The sequence below is a fragment of the Schistocerca cancellata genome, chromosome 8 (assembly GCF_023864275.1).
Source record: "Schistocerca cancellata isolate TAMUIC-IGC-003103 chromosome 8, iqSchCanc2.1, whole genome shotgun sequence".
Lineage (NCBI taxonomy): Eukaryota > Metazoa > Arthropoda > Insecta > Orthoptera > Acrididae > Schistocerca > Schistocerca cancellata.
Genome location: NC_064633.1, coordinates 195,179,886 through 195,199,352, shown reverse-complemented (window position 1 = coordinate 195,199,352; position 19,467 = coordinate 195,179,886). Strand labels below are relative to the sequence as shown.

General features: G+C 40.3%; 1 protein-coding gene across 1 annotated transcript in view; it reads left to right on the top strand.

Annotated features, from left to right (window-relative positions):
- LOC126094492 (von Willebrand factor A domain-containing protein 8) overlaps positions 1–19,467 on the top strand; it is a 268,216-nt gene that overhangs the window by 106,302 nt on the left and 142,447 nt on the right. The window contains exons 14-15 of the mRNA XM_049908901.1: positions 290–494; positions 8,069–8,217. Coding sequence (XP_049764858.1) covers positions 290–494; positions 8,069–8,217 — 354 coding nt within the window. The remainder of the gene's footprint in view (positions 1–289; positions 495–8,068; positions 8,218–19,467) is intronic.

Below are 19,467 nucleotides of genomic sequence, written 5' to 3'. Positions count from 1 at the left end.
GTACATATTACTGACATGCAGGTGACACAGATCTTCCTCCAACCACTGCTCATATTGGCAGCATGTAGCAGCAGCCTGATATCTCATTCTTCTGCCAATCATCACAGTATTGGGAACCCACAGACCAGATACACTTCTATACCAAGGTGCTGCAAGCTGTGTGATCATCCTGAGCAGTGCTTGGAAGAAGTCCTGTGTGGCCTGCATGTCAGCAACACGTGCTGACTTACGGATGATGTGCTGCTACTTTCAATTAGATTGTTATTGAATGACTTTCCTAAATTTTTAGGTTTTTGCCTCCTTTGGCTAGGCAGATATTGGACACAGCACTAACAGAAAATGGATTCCCAATTGAACAAGCTGAAATGGAAGAATCAGCTATTAAATGTGATGTGGATGAAAATGTGGTGCAGATTGGTGAAACTGTCGCACCTCGATACAAGACAGCAGCAAAGACGAAGATTCCAGACATAACATTCTTCAACATCCCTCAGGTAAGCCATGGTGGACCCATTTTCAGTATTGTGTGTAATATGAAGCAGGAAGAGAGGACTTTTGAGATATGGAAATTAGTCAATGATTGTTGCTGTAAAACTGTAGTCTTAAAAATCTGAATTGTAATGTTAGGAAATGGAGAAAAATAATGAAGCATTAAAAAAATGAGATGATAGGAGTGTCAGGATAATATATAAAATAACATGGGTGAAGGTGAGTAAGAAAAGGTAAGCCAGATGTGGTCATTGGATGGTTTTATAGCCCCTCTGTGTCAGGAGCTGTAATGGCAGAGCACTTCAGAGATAGTTTGCAGAACATCATAAGTTTCCTAATCTATATCTGAATCTGTGCAATTACTTTGCAATCAACACTTAAGTGGTTGACAAAGGGTTCATAGAACCTCCTTCTCACTGTTTTTCTATTGTTCCACTCTGAAACAAATATATAGGTACAAATCAACAAAATATTTTGACTTTCAGAGGAGAAAGTTGATGATGGAAATGTCATGAAAAGATCTCATCACAGTGAAAAAGGCTTTTGTTTTAATGATTACCATGACCTTAAACCCCCACACCTTCTCCCCAATTTCATGGTATTGCTGAACGAGCTGCCTTTCTTTGAATTTTTTCAATATTATCCATGAGTCGCATTTGGTGAGGATCCTTTACTGCACAGCATTCAATGAATTTGAAAATATAATTTAACTGATCAATCTGAATGAAATGGCAGACAATAGAGAAAAGTCAGATATACTGAATTCACTCTTTCAAAACTGTTTCACTGTGGTAGGTCATATTATGGTTCTTCCTTACAATCATTGCATGAACATCAGAATAGCAACTTTTGAGGTATATAATTGTGGAATAAAAAATGAATTAAAATTGTTCAGTGGTGAAAAGGCATGTGGACCAGATGAGATATCAGTGAGATTCTACCAGAGATTATGTGTAAGAACTTGCTCCCTTTCTAGCAGTAATTTATCATAAGACAATCGACTGACCATTTTCAAGAAAGGTGGTAAGAAAGATGCACATACTTATATGCCTGTATCGTTGAATCAGACTTGCTTACACATTAGAATTATTTTTGAGAATGGAAATATCTTCTATAAAAATCATCATCAATTACACAAACGGAGATCTTGCAAAACTCAGCTATCACTGTTCACTGACGAGGTGTTTAGCATCGTAGACAGTGGTGTTCAGGTTGATGCTGTGTTCCTTGACTTCAGAAAGGTCTTTGATACAGTTTGACACTGTTGTTCAGTGAACAAAATATGAACTTGCCAAGTATTGTACCATGTTTGTGATTGGACTCAGGATGTCCTTGCAGGTAGAGCTCAACATACTGTTCTTAGTGAAACTAAATTGGCAGATGTAAGGGTAACTTCAGGAGTACCCCAAGAAAGTGTAATAGGACTGTTACTGCTTACAGTATGTATAAATGATCTAGTGAATAACATCGGAAGTTGCAAGATCTCTTTCACAAATGGTGCAGTTATGTATAGGGATGTATCAGTGCCATAAGACTAGTGATTTGCAGGAAGATGATTGGTGCAGGAACTAGTAGTTTATCATGAATGTAAATAAAGGTAAAATATTGCTCATAAATACGTGAAGAAATCCCCCACTGTTCTATTACACTATTGTTGACAAATAACTTGATGGAGTAGCTAGGAATAATCATCTGAAGCGATCTAAAGTGCGATGATCACATAAAACAAATTATAGGAAACACAGATGACAGGCTGAGATTCATTGGAAGAATGTTAAGGAAATGTAATTAACCCACAAAAGAAGGTGCTTAAAAAGCACTTGTTCAACTTATTTCAAGTATTGCTCTTTAGTAGGGGAAATTTACCAGATTGGATTAATAGAAGATATAGAGAAGATCCAATGAAAAGTGGCACGTTTTTTCACGGGATTGTTTGGATGGTAGGAGAGCATTCTGAAGATGCTCAAGAAAATACAATGGCAGACATTACAAGAGAAGCATTGTGCACCACAATGAGGCTTGCCATTGAAATTCTGAGAGTGTGCATTCTGGGATGAGCCAGGTAACATACTACATTTTGCAAAATGTCCACAACTAGGAAATCTTATAAAAAGATGTAATACATAGACTAACAATAGTCATTCTTCCCATGCACAATTCATGAATGGAACATGGAAGGAAGGCGTGCGTGCGTGCATGTGTGGTCTCTCTCTCTCTCTCTCTCTCTCTCTCTCTCTCTCTCTCTCTCTCTCAGGATCTCCCAAATTCCTGGACTGATTTCAAACAAATTTGGTAAACTCCCAGCTCCAGTGGTAGCAGAGATAGGGACGAAAATGTTTCTCAGCCCTTGCCATTTAGGCTGCCATGCACAACAGGCATGTTCTGTGTCCAACTGCTGTATTGACCTACAGTAAACGTTTTCCAGCCCCTGACCTGTATGATGGCCTTCATGACAGGCGTGTCAAGCAGAGGTAGTATCGGCTTGCTTTATCGACCTGGTGTGCAGGGCAGCCTACACATCAGGGGCAAGAAACAATTTTCCTGCCCCCAATGTGTAGGCTGCCCTGCATGACAGGTGTGTTGTGTTGGAGTAGTATCAACCTGCTTTGTTGAACTGCAGGGGCTATACCTGTGGATGGGCATGGCTGGGGGAAGGTTGAGATAAGTAATGGAGGGGATGGACACAGAGAGGAGGCAGGAGCAGATGGATGGGGAGATGGGGGAGAGCAGGCAAGAGGGGATGGACAGAGGGGGGGGAGGAGAAGGAAAGGGGGAGTTAGAAATGGGTAGGGATAATGAAAGGAGAAGAACAACAAAGAGGGCGTGGAGGAGGAGGTGGTGGCGGAGGTGGTAGCGGCTGTAGAGATAGATGGAGGACAGAGGAGATGGACAGTGGGAGGGGGAGGAGGAGATGAAAAGACGAAGAGAGTGGTGAATAGAGGCTACACAGAAGTGGGAGGGTGAGGTGGACAGAGAGGCAGAGGGAGGAAGAGGTGGATACAGAGAGGTGGGAGGAGGAGGTGTATAGAGTGTATGTGTTGAATGCACACGTGGGTGAATCCACAATGGAAAGGCTAGTGTACCTATAAATGGCAACCAATGCAAACTTGTATATATTAATTGTCACACTATTTTAAGAGAGACCCATAACAACACAAGTTAATGTAACCTAGTCCTTAAATGGCATTTCTTTGGAAAATCTTGTCATGGTATTTTATGTCAGTGTATAATAAATCAGATATGTACCTATTGGCTAGCCAGCCAAATTGCTTAGATACGAGTCTTGTTTACTGCCAATGAGATTACAGTGAACTTAGATATACTGGGTAACTTCTGGCTTTTTCTTAGTCTCTCTCATTTGTGTTGTGTGCATTTGCTATTTACTGTAAATGTTGCAACATTTATCTTCAGCTACCTGTCTCTATCCATATTCAAGTCATTCCCTGAAGTTCATGCCATTGTAGTTTTGGCAACTCATATGCAGACTTTACAGCAAATTCCTTGGCCAACACATCGGATAATACTTTAAGGTTGGTCATTTATCCGAAATAACCAGTTAGTTTTTAAAAGATATTTAATTAACATAACTGAATTATTTGCTCATGATAGGCCAAATGGCTCATGGCTTTTTCATAATTCCACTGTTGCCAGTTTTCTTTTGAGTTTTAACATCTACATATCAAGGAATTCATTAGGGATGAAGCTGTAGTTTTGACAATAATGGGGAAAGAAATTGGCTGTGGCCCATTTTAAGGAATGTTAATTTGATCTTCATACTGTTTTAAATAATTTAGAAACAAAATTAAAAGTCAAGCTTTCTTATACAAATTAGAGAGTGCATGCAGTTTGTTCACAAGAAGAAGAGCGAAATATGAGAGAGTTGCAGGAATCAGAATAAGCAAGCCCCACCCTGTGACTCCCAGCACATAGCCTGCCTGAAGGGTGAGGGGCACTGCAGAGGGGGAGGAACAAGTCCCATAAACATCAAGCACTGCTGGCAACACTCTTGCGTTCACATACAATTTGTGCGCCGAACAGCAGTGACATCTGTTAGCTGCCACTGTTAACAGCTGTCAACTGCTACATGTTGCACATCTGCGAAAGACAGGTGTAATTAAAGTTAGAGGGTTCATGAAATCAAAATTGATAGTTTCATCTTGAATGATGGTGCTTGTGGCTACTAAATCTGTATCAGTTCTCATAGACAATTCAGAATTAAAGAGAACCAGTCGTAAAATTTATGTTGTGGCAACAAAAAGAGAATGAGGAAATTTTGAATTATCCACATGTGTAATGATGAACTGTATTTAAACGTAAATCACTCAGTGTCAGTCTTATTAAGTTCCCATCTGTGCATGATGCATTATTGTTGCTACTTCTTGATTCAGCAGTACCAGTATTAATAATAATTTCATGTATTGTGAATTCAACGACACTGTCATGCTTCCAGTAATCTTCTTCCACTTGCTGGCCCTTCCTGCTTTGTGCTTCCCAGTCATCAACAGTTACTGTCAGAAGAGATTCACTTGCAATATTCAACAGATTGTCTTTGGACATGTCCCTGTAATGCTGTGCTCCCTAAACAACTGTTTTACTTTTGCCCATGCCAGTTCTATCGCACTCAAATCACAATTATAGAGTGGCAAGCGGACAACCGTGTAGCTTTTGTCACTTTCCATTTCTTTGATCACATACATTTTTTAGCAGATCTGTGTTATTGAATTAAAGCAAACAGAGCCTGTGCATCCTCATGCTCTCATTACGGGCAACATGTCTCATTTGAGCCATTGCAAGATCCTCGTTTCGGTATTGTACAGTGTGGGTGTTTTGACCACCACTTTCTTATGAAGTGTTGTCCATCACAGTGACCAATGTTGGAGAAAGACTTGGGAGAACCATATTTGCAAATGTTTGATCACGGTAATCACCTTTTGTGGATGTAGCTCAGAATTTTAGTTGGTACTCCCGACGAACCCCTTATTTGATCCAACACTCCAATAGTAAGTCTCTTAGAAGAGTTTTCCCACTGCATAACACTGACAACATCCTCCTTCTAATGTTTAACAACTGCCATATTATTGTGTATCCAAGTTTCATGCAGGTAGAATATTTTGGTGGCTGTTTCCCAAATGTTTGATTTATACTGTGAAATGAAGTTTCATGCAGGTAGAATATTTTGGTGGCTGTTTCCCAAATGTTTGATTTATACTGTGAAATGCAACCACCAATGAGTACTGTCTCCACACTGTAGCAGTAAAAGCTCTTATTCTGCACTTTTTTCCATGTGAATCCCATTGGCAACAAAATGTTCCACAGAGATGTAACAGCCGATTTCCTCGAGTATTGCTCAAAGTTTCTGCAGACTGGGACCTACCTTCTGTACCAAGCAGAAGTTTTCAATTTCTTGTTTCAAGACACCCTGTCAAAGTTATCCAATTGGATTTTCCCAGCTGATCTTGGCCTAAGTGAAAAAGAGTTAAAAAATAATGTCAGAAAGTAGAATTAAATTTTATGTAGAATGTATAGTTACAAGTAACAAGGAGAGGTCCCAAGTGGAAGACTGACTTGTTGAAATCACTTATACAGTAGTGTTGGTTATGCTCCCAGATGTCTCATGATGCAGCCGTAGTTAATTGAATAAAAATAATGATGGCAGTCATTTCTTTTACAAAAGACCATATAGTGACAGCAGCCACTGCTTGGAATATGCGGCTTGGAATATTGAAAACTGCATCAGCTGTACTAATATGCTTTGTCATTTTATTTATTAGACTTCAATAAAAAAAAGGATTTTCACACAGCTGAAGTGGTTTTCTTTTTTCCAAATGTGTTTCTGTTATGATGTTAAAAAAAATAAAATAAAATAAAATAAAAATTTAAAACTCTGACATACGACAGGACTTGAGCCTACTACCTTCATCAGCCAATCAAGTATCTTAACCACTTGGCTAATTGGGGTTTCTGAATGACTGATATTGTTTTTACTGGATGACAAGAAATTATTTTACTAGAAGACAGTATCAGAGCACTGTGAAACAGGAAAATCTGAACTGAAATTTACCTCCTTTTTGTGGGAGTTTTTGGTGATTCCCTAGGACTATAATTACAAAATCTTTGAATGCTTTTACAGAGCTGAAGCTTGCTCCTGTATATGTCACTGTTCATTGTGTTGTCTGATAGTGTGGATGGAACAACTCTGTATTTTTGCTTGCATGCTCACAACCTTCAGCAAAATATTAATTAGTTTCCTTGCTCCACTCTGTAATGTACTATCCATTGCCTCTCTCTGAGGAGTGGGAGTAGTATTTGATGTTGTCCATGATAGGCCAGGAAGCACTTCAGATGTACTACTTATCTACACAACAAAACAGCACACTTCACAATAGCTACATATGCAATGTTCTGTGTTAGATGCTGAGGCTGGCAACAGCTGGACGCAAAAAGTGAGCAGACTGAAGTTGACCAACTCCTACTGACTTTTGCTGATTCATAAGTAGGGAGTCCTTGCCCCTCTCTTTGTGAGCAAACTGTACATATTTCAATGGCATTATAGTGTCTCGGAGGAAAAATTTTCCAGTAATTGCACTATTACCTGGGATCACCCGGGTTTTAGACTTTAACAATCTTACAGAGGCTTCTCCTTACATCATTGAAGACTGTCCAATTTGTACAGCTGTTTATAATTTGACAAGTTACATGAACTGATTGAAAGTGCTGACTTGTTTCACAATATTTAACATCAGTTTGTAATTAATGTGTAATTTATCTGGGCTTTTTTGTAACTGCATTTGTTTACTGAATTACAATGTAAACTATGACCTCTATGACAATGACAATAACCATAATAATATGCGGACACTTTAATGTAGCAGTGTTATGTGGGGGTGGGGAGAGTTTGAACTGTGGTTGTAAGAGGTACTGGTAGAGGTTGGGACTGAACTATTCAGTTTATGACACTTCCAACTTAAGTGAGCAATAGTACAGCAGCTGTTGCCACTTTGTTTTGGGTTGTGCATTGCTTGTTGTTTTCTTTTCTTATTTTGAAATGAGTGGAGAGACTAATCCTGGTCCAGCATGGGATTTAGTATGACATTCACAAGACCAGAATGTATCAAAGATCCCTATGACAGTGTGTTACTTATAATAATGTGCTGTGGTTTTATCATTTATCTACTGTTAACCACGAGTTTAAGGGCATATCACCATTCACTCTTGATGGGGGCATGTGTGTGTATGTGTGTGTTTTAAAATCTTTTTGCTGTAAACACCATGATCTGAACTAGAAATAAAAAACTGGTTTTTAGGTTTGTAACTCGTCACCAGTCGCATCTGATACAGAGGAACAGACACTGTATGTACATGGATTTCTGCAAAATGATAACTTATATATGGCTCATGGTGTATAGAAGTGTCCTTTGCTAAACATCTGAAAGCTGCTGAGCACCAAGCATTCAAAACATCATCTTTATTTATTTTCAGTATAAGATATTACCTTATAGTAATAAATATCTCTTTGTTTAAACCTTTAGACAGCTTTTTGGAGTCCATTGTTATTATACTTTACATGTATTTTTTGCAGCATCTATCAGTACTGGAATGGATGCTACAAGATTTCATGCTGGGTGAACACCTTCTCCTTGTTGGCAATCAAGGTGTTGGGAAGAACAAGTTGGCTGATAGGTTGCTCCAGCTGCTGGGCAGACCGAGAGAATACATTCAGTTGCACAGGTACATTTCTCCAGCTTCCTGCAAAGAACTGGGAACAACATTTTAGGAGAACAAGACAATTATCTTCTAATTAAGGCATAATCTTAAGTATTAAACTGAAGGGTGTGGCTTAGCTAAATAGAAGAATGAAAAATAATATATATATAAATTTCAGTTTGTACTCTGGTCACTTTTGTTCTCTTGAATATTTTGTTTGATATTCTCTTGTCTTCCAAACTCTCTAATATTCTCCCATATGGTCCTTAATCAAAGGGGTCAGCCTCTTCCATTCTCTTGAGTCATTGAAACTAGAGAGATGACATGTCACATGTAAGAAGAGAATTTTTAATATTCAACGGCATATTTGTGACAATGAACATTTTTTACATTGGACTACCAGCAGTGGACACTACCTGTGAACAGCATGGTCAGTGTTTGATACACAGTTTTAGCATCTCGAAAAGCTTTATATCATTAGTGGTTTCCTTTTGAGATGCTACAGCTAATGACAGGGGATATGCATTCTGCATTCTTTGCAGTCACTATTCCCTCTAGTTTCATTTATTGTTCTGGAGGAAAAGTCTAGTAAGTGCCACTTATCCTTTATTACTGCAACCTTTGTGCATTCTCTTTAGCGAATGCCATTAGTTGGATTTTAATGTACAATAAAGAGCAAAGATCTTGTTTCTGTCGACTTGATCATGAAGAAGGCATTTAGAGAAAAACCTGGATGCCAAGATGTAACAATACAAGAGAAGGAAATTTGCTACTCACCATATAGCGGAGATGCTGAGTCGTGATAGGCACAATAAAAAGATTTCACACAATCATGGCTTTCGGCCATTAACACACACACACACACACACACACACACACACACACACACACACCAGCGCAACTTGCACACACGTCTGCAGTCTCGGAGAGCTGAAACTACACTGCGAGCAGCAACACCAGTGCATGATGGGAGTGGCGACTGGGTGGGGGAAAGGAGGAGGCTGGGGCGGGGAGGGAGAGGGATAGTATGGTGAGAGTGACGGGCAGTGAAGTGTTGCAGTTTAGATGGAGGGCAGGATAGAAGGTGCGCAGGGGGGAGGGGGTAAGTAGTGGGAAGGACAGAAATAAAAATAAAAATAAATTAAAAGACTGGGTGTGGCGGTAAAATGACGGCTGTGTAGTGCTGGAATGGGAACAAGGATGGGGCTAGATGGGTGAGGACAGTGACTAACGAAGGTTAAGGCCAGGAGGGTTACGGGAACTTAGGAAGTATTGCAGGGAAAGTACCCACCTGTGCGATTAAGAAAAGCTGGTGTTGGTGGGAAGGATCCATATGGCACAGGCTGTGAAGCAGTCATTGAGATGAGGGGTATCATGTTTGGCAGGGTATTCGGCAACAGGGTAGTCCACTTGTTTTTTGGCCACAGTTTGTCGGTGGCTGTTCATGCGAACAGACAGCTTGTTGGTTGTCATGCCTACATAGAATGCAGCACAGTGGTTGTAGCTTAGCTTGTAAATCATATGACTGGTTTCACAGGTAGCCCTGCCTTTGATGGAATAGGTGATGTCAGCGACTGGACTGGAGTAGGTGGTGGTATGAGGATGTATGGGACAGGTCTTGCATCTAGGTCTATTACAGCGGTATGAGCCATGAGGTAAGGGATTGGGAGCAGGGGTTGTGTAAGGGTGGACGAGTATATTGTGTAGGTTTGCTGGATGGCGGAATACCACGATAGGAGGGGTGGGAAGGATAGTGGGTAGAACATTTCTCATTTTAGGGCATGACAAGAGATAATCGAAACCCACGCCCCCTCTTGGCTGGCAAACCCTGTCTCGCAGACCTACTACACTTATCCCACCCTTCAAAACTCCCTCCCACCACCACACAGAACCCAAAACCTAAACCAACCTGAATACAGTCATGAACCTTTCCTCCAGAAGCCTTAGTCCCAAAGAAATATCAGTGCTTTCCAAAGGCCTCACATTTTGCCCCACTCCCAAATTCAACCATGCAGGACTAGTTAAAGACCTTCTCTCCTTCTCTCGGTCCCTACAGTGGAAACACTTTGCCACCAACCCGACCAATCAGACTCAACCAGAGACCAATATTGAACCTTGTCTAACTCAGTTCATTCCGCCATCTAACCCTGAGCCACCCCCACTGTCTCCAAACCACCCCCTGTTAACTTTCCAGAATTTCTTATCCTCGAACCTTGCCTCACCATCATTCCCCAAATCCCTCAACATGCATACTAATCTTACACCCACAGAAAGAACCGCAGTCCACCATCTAAAAACTTATCCTGATCTTATAATCCTGCCTGCAGACAAAGGCTCCACCTCCGTTGTTTTGAACCGCAAGGATTACGTGGCAGAAGGACTCCGTCAGCTGTCAGATACTTCCACCTACAAACCATGCCACAGTGATCCCATTCCAGCAATCCAGCAGGATCTCCAGTCACTACTCAAATCCTTAGGCCCATCCCAGAACCTCTCCCCAGAGTCCATCTCTCTACTTACCTCTACCACTCCCCCCACTCCCACCTTCTACATGCTTCCTAAAGTCCATAAACCCAACCACCCAGGATGCCCCATTGTGGCCGGTTACTGTGCCCCCACTGTGAGAATCTCTGCTCTCATAGACCAACACCTTCAACCTATTACCCGGAACCTATCCTCCTATATAAAAAATTCCAACCATTTCCTCGACCGACTCTCCACAGTTCCTTTCCCTTTACCACACGGTGCCCTGCTTGTCACTATTTATGCCACCTCCCTGTACACTAACATTCGTAATGCCCATGGCCTTACTGCTATCGAACACTACCTGTCCAGACGCCTTATGGATTCCAAACCAACAACCTCCTTCCTAGTCTCCATGACGAACTATATCCTCACCCACAGTTACTTCTCCTTTGAAGGCATTACCTACAAACAAATCCGCATTACGGCTATGGGCACCCGCATGACACCATCATATGCTAACCTATTACGGGGCCATCTAGAGGAATCCTTCCTGAAAACCCAGAATCCTAAACCCCTCACCTGGTTCAGATTCATTGATGACATCTTTGCTATCTGGATTGAAGGTGAGGACAGCTTATTCACATTCCTCCTGAACTTCAACAACTTCTCCCCCATTTGCTTCACCTGGTCCTACTCAACCCAACAAGCCACCTTCCTAGATGTTGACCTCCACCTCAGAGATGGCTACCTCAGTACCTCCGTCCATATCAAACCTACTAACCACCAGCAGTACCTCCACTTCGACAGCTGCCACCCATTTCATACCAAGAAGTTCCTTCTGTACAGCCTAGCCACCCGTGGTTGTTGCATCTGCAGTGATGAGCAGTCCTTCTCTAAATATACCGAGGTTCTCACTGAAGCCATCACTGACCGTAATTATCCTCCCACCCTCGTACAAAAACAAATCTCCCATACCTTATCTTTCCAGTCTCCCACCACCTCCCAAAGTCACACAGTCCAGCCACAGAGGAGCATTCCCCTCGTAACTCAGTACCATCCGAGATTGGAGCAACTGAATTACATTCTGTGCCAGGGTTTCGATTACCTCTCGTCGTGCCCTGAAATGAGAAATGTCCTACCCACTATCCTTCCCACCCCTCCTACCGTGGTATTCCGCTGTCCACCAAACCTACACAATATACTTGTCCATCCTTACACAACCCCTGCTCCCAATCCCTTACCTCATGGCTCATACCCCTGTAATAGACCTAGATGCAAGACCTGTCCCATACATCCTCATCCTCCTACCACCACCTACTCCAGTCCAGTCACTGACATCACCTATCCCATCAAAGGCAGGGCTACCTGTGAAACCAGTCATATGATTTACAAGCTAAGCTGCAACCACTGTGCTGCATTCTATGTAGGCATGACAACCAACAAGCTGTCTGTTCGCATGAACAGCCACTGACAAACTGTGGCCAAAAAACAAGTGGACTACCCTGTTGCCGAATACGCTGTCAAACATGATACCCCTCATCTCAATGACTGCTTCACAGCCTGTGCCATATGGATCCTTCCCACCAACACCAGCTTTTCTGAATTGCGCGGGTGGGAACTTTCCCTGCAATACATCCTACGTTCCCGTAACCCTCCTGGCCTCAACCTTCGTTAGTCACTGTCCTCACCCATCTAGGCTCCTCCCTGTTCCCATTCCAGCACTACACAGCCGTCATTTCACCGCCACACCCAGTCTTTTAATTTATTTTTATTTTTATTTCTCTCCTTTCCGATACTTACCCCCTCCCCCCCTGCGCACCTTCTCTCCTGCCCTCCATCTAAACTGCAACACTTCACTGTCCGCCACTCCCACCATACTATCCCTCCCCCTCCCCGCCCCAGCCTCCTCCTTACCCCTACCCAGTCGCCACTTCCATCATGCATGCACTGGTGTTGCTGCTCGCAGTGTAGTTTCAGCTCTCCGAGACTGCAGTTGCGCTTGTGTGTGTGTGTGTGTGTGTGTGTGTATTGCTGACAAAGGCCTTAATGGCCGAAAGCTATGATTGTGTGAATCTTTTTATTGTGCGTATCGCGACTCAGCTTCTCCTCTATATGGTGAGTAGCAACTTTCCTTCTCTCTTATTGTTACATTCCATCCTGGACTTTCCCATTGTTTGATGAATGCCAAGATGAGTGGATAGTGAGGTGGTGATAACACTGGTGTATCATGTACTTTATCCAAGAGAATGTATGGTTGCTTGTGTAATGTCGATGCAAGTACAGAAACATTGAAGGCTTCAACATCTACAAAAACCATTTATTATCAACTCAAAGGCAGCACACAAAAATAGTCATCCATTTAGATCCCTTATAACATATTCACTTGTATTAGGTTCCACTCCTGTGCTGCATCACCTTTTAGCAGGATAAGCTAAAAAAATTAACATTTTTAGTTAGAGGAATAATAGAAGTTCATCTCTTGACTCTAAGAAGAAATACCTTCGGTTTATTACATCCACATTTTATACAATAATAGTTGCTTTCTTCATCCAAAATACATTTTACTCTCAGTTTTTCAAAGTTCTCATCCTGTTTTGCAGTTAGGTGGCTCTCTTATACTACCTATGTAACCAGAATTATTCCCAAACTTCTCATGTACTGATGTGCCAAAAAATTATGATCACCTGCTTAGTCCGGTATTACACTACCATATTTATTTGTCAAAGAAATTTGATAGTATAATAGGGAACCTCACAGTAGATTTGATCATAAAAGTCATTTGTCTTCTGTTCACTACAGTGTGAAATGTAACTGCTCACAATGCTGGCATCGCTACAGCTATTTTACATCTGTAGTGTGTTTGCAAACATGGCTGAAAAGTTTAATTGGGTTTTTCCTTTGACTCTTTTTAAGAATTTTACCTTGACTGGGCGGGGGTGAGCAAGAGGCACAGTCCATGCTATTAATCATGTGCTGGTAGGAAGATCAGATATGCTGCAGGTGACTTCAAATCCACAGTCACAGCTACAGCCATCCACCACTACGTCTAGAAACATCCAATCAGCTTTTCAGCAAGCCAGAATAGAAGAGGAGGGCACACTCTAAAATGCTGATAACAATAAAAAAAATTCTTAACTCTCCATTCTACTTTGTCTAATTTTGAATTTTGGATACCGCAAGTTAAAAAGTGTTTCATCTTTTTCATACTTTTTATTAGTTTTGTAGTTGTTTGCAGTTGTTGAAACACTAAATTATTCAAAAATAAAAATATTTTTGATGCCCATATAGTGTACTAAACATTTATATTTCTTCAGATAATTCTCTGTCAGTGCTTTATAAATCGTTTCACACATTTGTGGAATTGTTTTGGTTAATGTCCACTGTAGTATTCGAGTGCCGTATTGTTAGCTAGAGTAGCTCCCTCCTGTAGTAAGAAACTGCAGTGTTATGGTGAGCTTGACTTCTGAACATACAGATTTTCTCAGCTGTGTATTCTCTTTTTTAGTATGATGGGCCACTTAACTGAGCAAACACTAAAACACACTCTCATCCATTCATAAGTAAATTATGTAGGACTTGATGTCCTCCACTTGCAGCTCGTGTAACAAATTTTGCTGAATGCTTTTATTATCTCGACATAAAACCCACAGCTTCACTCAAGTATGTTACCCTTTTTTTCTGCTGCTGCTGCTCCAAATGCTCACACAATGCAATTGTGGTACAAGCAACTGCATCACATAATAACAAATTGTTGTTATCTGCCATCTTGAACTTTGATGAAAAACACGATGACAGTGTAATACCCAAAGATCTTAGTCACAGAAATTTGATGAATATTTGATGATATTTCTTTGTCAAAGAAATATGATAGATGTTATGCCATCTATGTAACACAAAACAGCAATTCTGTGTGACATGAGTTTGGCAAATCCTTGGTAGGTTTCTGGAGTATGTGGCACCAGATCTCTGCACACAGATCAAGCAGTTCCCGTAAATTATAGGATGATGGTTTGTGGGTGTGGAACTGTCACCCAGTAATGTCCCAGGCATGTTCCATTGGGTTTAGACCAGCCAATTTTCTGGCCAAGACATTAATGTAAGCTCACTATCATGCTCTTCAAATCACTGTAACACAGTTCTGGCCTTTTGACCCTATCGTCTAGCTCAGATGGTAGAGCACTTGACCGCGAAAGGCAAATGTCCCGAGTTCGAGTCTCGGTCGGGCACACAGTTTTAATCTGCCAGGAAGTTTCATATCAGCGCACACTCCGCTGCAGAGTGAAAATCTCATTCTAGTAACATTATTATTTGATAGTAGTGATAGTTTCTCAGATATTGGTGCTGGATGGTTGAGCACAACCCACAAAGTGCCACAACTCCTTCCCAGCCTGTCACTCGAACATGCCATTTCAGTACCAGAGAAATGGAAGGATAAAGTTAGACTTCATTGATAGACAATTCTTATCTTGGTATGAAACTTGAATGGTACAGAACTGATGTGGAGAAATTAAGGCTCCAGATGCAGAGAAGCACTCTTTGCATCTACTTACAAAAGATTTATTTTGTACCTGACAGTGTCTCTATGCATAAAGATGTCTGTAAGAAGAACGATCTAATTTATGGAGCAAGATGAAGAGAACATAGCTATAATTACTACAGAAAAACGTCATTCGTCTCCTGTTTCCATCGTCACAGACTCTAGGAGATGGTAACTGTGTGTTCAACTGTATTTCATCCCCTCGTCTCCAAAAGTAGAGTCATTCAGGGTCTCTTTCAGTATGTTGTCCCTTCAAGACATTACAAGATGGTGGCAAAGTTGAAAGTGTATAATGTGCCTCCACGAAAAAACGTAAATTTCGTTAGTAAAAGGAAAACGTGTGCAACTTGTAAGACTGAAATCCAGAAGCTGAACGAACGGATATCCAGTCTACAGTTTACAATAGACGCTCAAAAGGTGGAAATAAGTAAACTACAATCTGAAAAACGTGAGACGCTAATGAAGAAAGAATACTCGGTCTCGGGAAAGTGGAAGAGAATGACTGAAGGAAGTTGTACTCATAAGGTAAAAGATGTGAAAGACAATGAAAATTTAGTGCAAAAAAACTCTTTTGAAGTGCTTTTTGCCGTGGATTCAGTGAACACGTCGGAAAGGGTTGAAAAATTGGAAAACAAAGTAGGCAAACCATTGCTTGTTGTAAGTAGGTCAAACAGTGAAAATACTGCATCAGGAGATATTCTAAAAACTCCGAAAATAAGTGCGCCCACCTACACTACCACAGACTTCAATGCAACAGAGGAAACTACGTTAAAAAAGTTATCTCCAGCGAAACTGCAAACTGAAGAACATGTAGAACATGTGCTGCAAAAAAACAACACTAGTCAGGTGAGAAGAAGAATCTCAAATCCTCCGGTTACAAAAAGTGCGAAACACAAAACAATCTGTGTGTTAGGTGATAGTCACGGCTGTGAAATTTCCGCAGTGTTGATGAGAACATGTAGTTTCAAGGCATCTGGTTTCATAAAGCCAGGGGCTCCATTGAGTGAAATAACAGACCTAACAACATCAACTGACGTAGCTAGTTTGAATAAAGACAATTTCGCCGTGTTAATAGGAGGATCAAACGACGTCTATAGAAACGAGACACACAAGGTGATTGCAGAAATGAGGAAATGTTTAAATAATTTAACCCAAACAAATGTACTCATTGTGAATATCCCGCACCGTCATGGTTTACCACCCTGGTCGTGTGTGAACTGCGAAATTAATGTTGCAAACGAGTGTATCACTGAAATATGCACTAACTTTAAGAATGTCGATATTGTAGACATAAACAGATTGGAGCGAAGGTTCCATACAGTCCATGGACTTCATTTAAATACACCAGGAAAGAAATTACTAGCCGAAAAAATATGTACTCGCATTTCGAAGAAGAGTGAAGAAAAAAGTATAAGTGACAAACAAACGGAGATTAAGAAGTGTTTTAGACGAGTTCCAAGCTGTGCCATCGGCCAAACGCGAATTACCAAGTGGTTCAAAGGCAAGAAACAATCAATCAAGTCGTCAGCCAAACGAAATTTACGAAATGGTTTAAACCGAAGAGGACAGATGTAGATGAAGCAAAACTTATGCAAGCTCCAGAAGTTAACTCACTTGCTGATTGCCACCAGCGAACAGAAGTCACACACAAGAAACATACAGAAAATTTTTTAGGGTAAGTGCTGTATTAGAAATGCCATTAGATAAAGAATCAGAAACCATTTCAACTAAAGTTACTAAGTACCCAAATTTTGCTATACTACACCATAACGTTCAGTCACTCACAAATAAAATTTCCATGTTGGAAGCACTACTCCAGTATGCACTACACATAGATATAATTTGCATTACAGAACATTGGCTACGAAATGACGAAGTAAAATTAACCTCAATCTCAGGATATAGATTAGCAAGTCATTTTAGCTGAGAGTTTTCCAAACATGGTGGCTCTGCTATCTTTTTGAAAGAACAAATAAAGTTCTGTGATGTCAGTAAAAGTTACATTGACTCAATTGAAAAAGACTTTGAGCTTTCCATTACCAAACTGCCAGAGTGTAATTTCATAGTTATTAACATGTACAGAGCACCAAGTGGAAACCTGTCAGTTTTCATGAATAAACTAGAGGTTCTGTTGAAGAAGATCAGTACACTAAATATGAAGATAGTGGTTTGTGGGGATTTCAATATTGATTTTTCAAAAGACAGCAGCAGCAGCAGCAGCAGAGATGCTTTGATAAATATGACCAACACATTCAATATGATCCCCACAATACACTGTCCAACAAGATTAACAGAATGCACAAATTCCATTATTGACCAAATATTCATCTCAGAAACAACTTACAGATTCACAAGCAGAGTATTTAGCATGGGTTATAGTGATCATGAGGCACAGCTGCTGTGTATAGAAATGCCAACAGTTCCGGAAAAGTAGTTGAAAAAAGAACCTTTTCTGAAGATAACATTAGAATTTTTAATCTCTTACTGGTGAAGGAAAACTGGGAAAGCATCGCCACTCAGAACAATGTTGATAGCATGTACATGAGTTTTCAGAGCATCTTTGTTCACTATTTTAATGTAGCATTTTCAAAAGTAATAAAAACAGTAAATCCTAACAATAATAAGCAATGGGTAACTAAAGGCATAAAAATTTCCAGTGAGAGAAACAGATTTCTGCAGTACTCTTGTAAGAAATATAGAGTAACCCAAGAATTCGCAGATTATTCAAAAGCCTACAAAAGAATCTATGGTAGAGTAGTCAAAGAGGCAAAAATTATGTGGAATGACAATTTGATAAGAAACTCATCTAACAAAATGAGATCCACGTGGAGAGTTATAAAGAAAGAAACTTGTAGATCAGTGCCAAAGAAAAAGAATGTATCATTAACACTAGAAGGCTCAAAAGTCACAGACCCAAATTCAGTTGCGTGACTACTTCACCTCACTAGCTGAAGACCTCATTCAAGTACACGGTCAAGGACCAGTCCCAAGTTTCTCCAGCAAGTCAGTGACCTTCAATGCTTCTATGTATGTGTATAAAACAAACCCCAATGAAATTATAAGTAAAATTAAATCATTAAGCAATAAAATGTCAAGTGGTCTTGATGAAGTACCTGATTTCATAATAAAAGCATGTGCTCACCACATAGCAAACCCCATGGCAAAAATTTTCAACCTCTCTTTGAAAACTGGTGTATTCCCAGATATTTTTAAAATAGCAAAAGTTTTACCACTGCTAAAAAAAGGTTCTTCTGAAAAAATATCAAACTACCGACCCGTGTCACAGTTAAGTTCCTTCTCAAAAATTCTAGATAAACTCTTCTATGACAGGCTTTTAAGTTTCATAAATAAATATGCACCTCTTACAGTACAACAACATGGTTTAGAAAGTCTAATCTACACAGACAGCAATTTTCGAATTCTTAGACTGCATTTTAAAATCCCTTGATCAACATAAATTAGCTGCAGGTATTTTTCTAGATCTATCAAAAGCCTTTGATGTCCTGGACCATAACATTCTGCTCGAAAAATTAGAAAGACGAGGAGTAAGAGGTGGTAGCACATAGCTGGTTGTGTTCATACCTAAAAAACCGCAGGCAGAAAGTATCACTTCAGTATTAATTCAACAAAATGAATAAAACAAGAAACAACTCCTTTCCTTCTAGGGAATTACCAATAAAATATGGTGTACCACAGGGCTCAATCCTAGGTCCACTACTCTCCTTGATTTATGTGGACGACTTAGTTGAATATATGAGTCCCACAAAAACTGTCCTGTTTGCCGATGACACCAGCATATTGCTCACTGGATCCAGTCCAGAAACTTTGTGGTCCACAGCAGAAAGTTCTATGAAAAGACACTCTGAGTGGTTCACAAAAAACAAACTCATTGTAAATACTGAAAAAACTGTGTGTGTCGATTTTCATTTAATTCCTCCAACTAATCAAATGTCTATTCAAGCCCAGTTAAAAAATGATCCCCTAGAAAATGTAAGTGTCACAAAATTCTTGGGTCTTTGGGTTCAGCAAGACTTAAAGTGGGACACACATATAAATAACTTGTGTAGAAAACTATCTTCTGTGTCCTATGGCCTAAGAATTTTAAAGGCTACAACAAGCAAAACAACAGTACTGCAGGCATACTATGCACAGTTCCACTCACTAATCCAATATGGGATCATTTTCTGGGGATACTCAACTCACAGTGTAAAGGTTTTTAGAATGCAAAAAAGAGCTTTAAGAATAATTTGTACCCTTAAAAAGATGGAGTC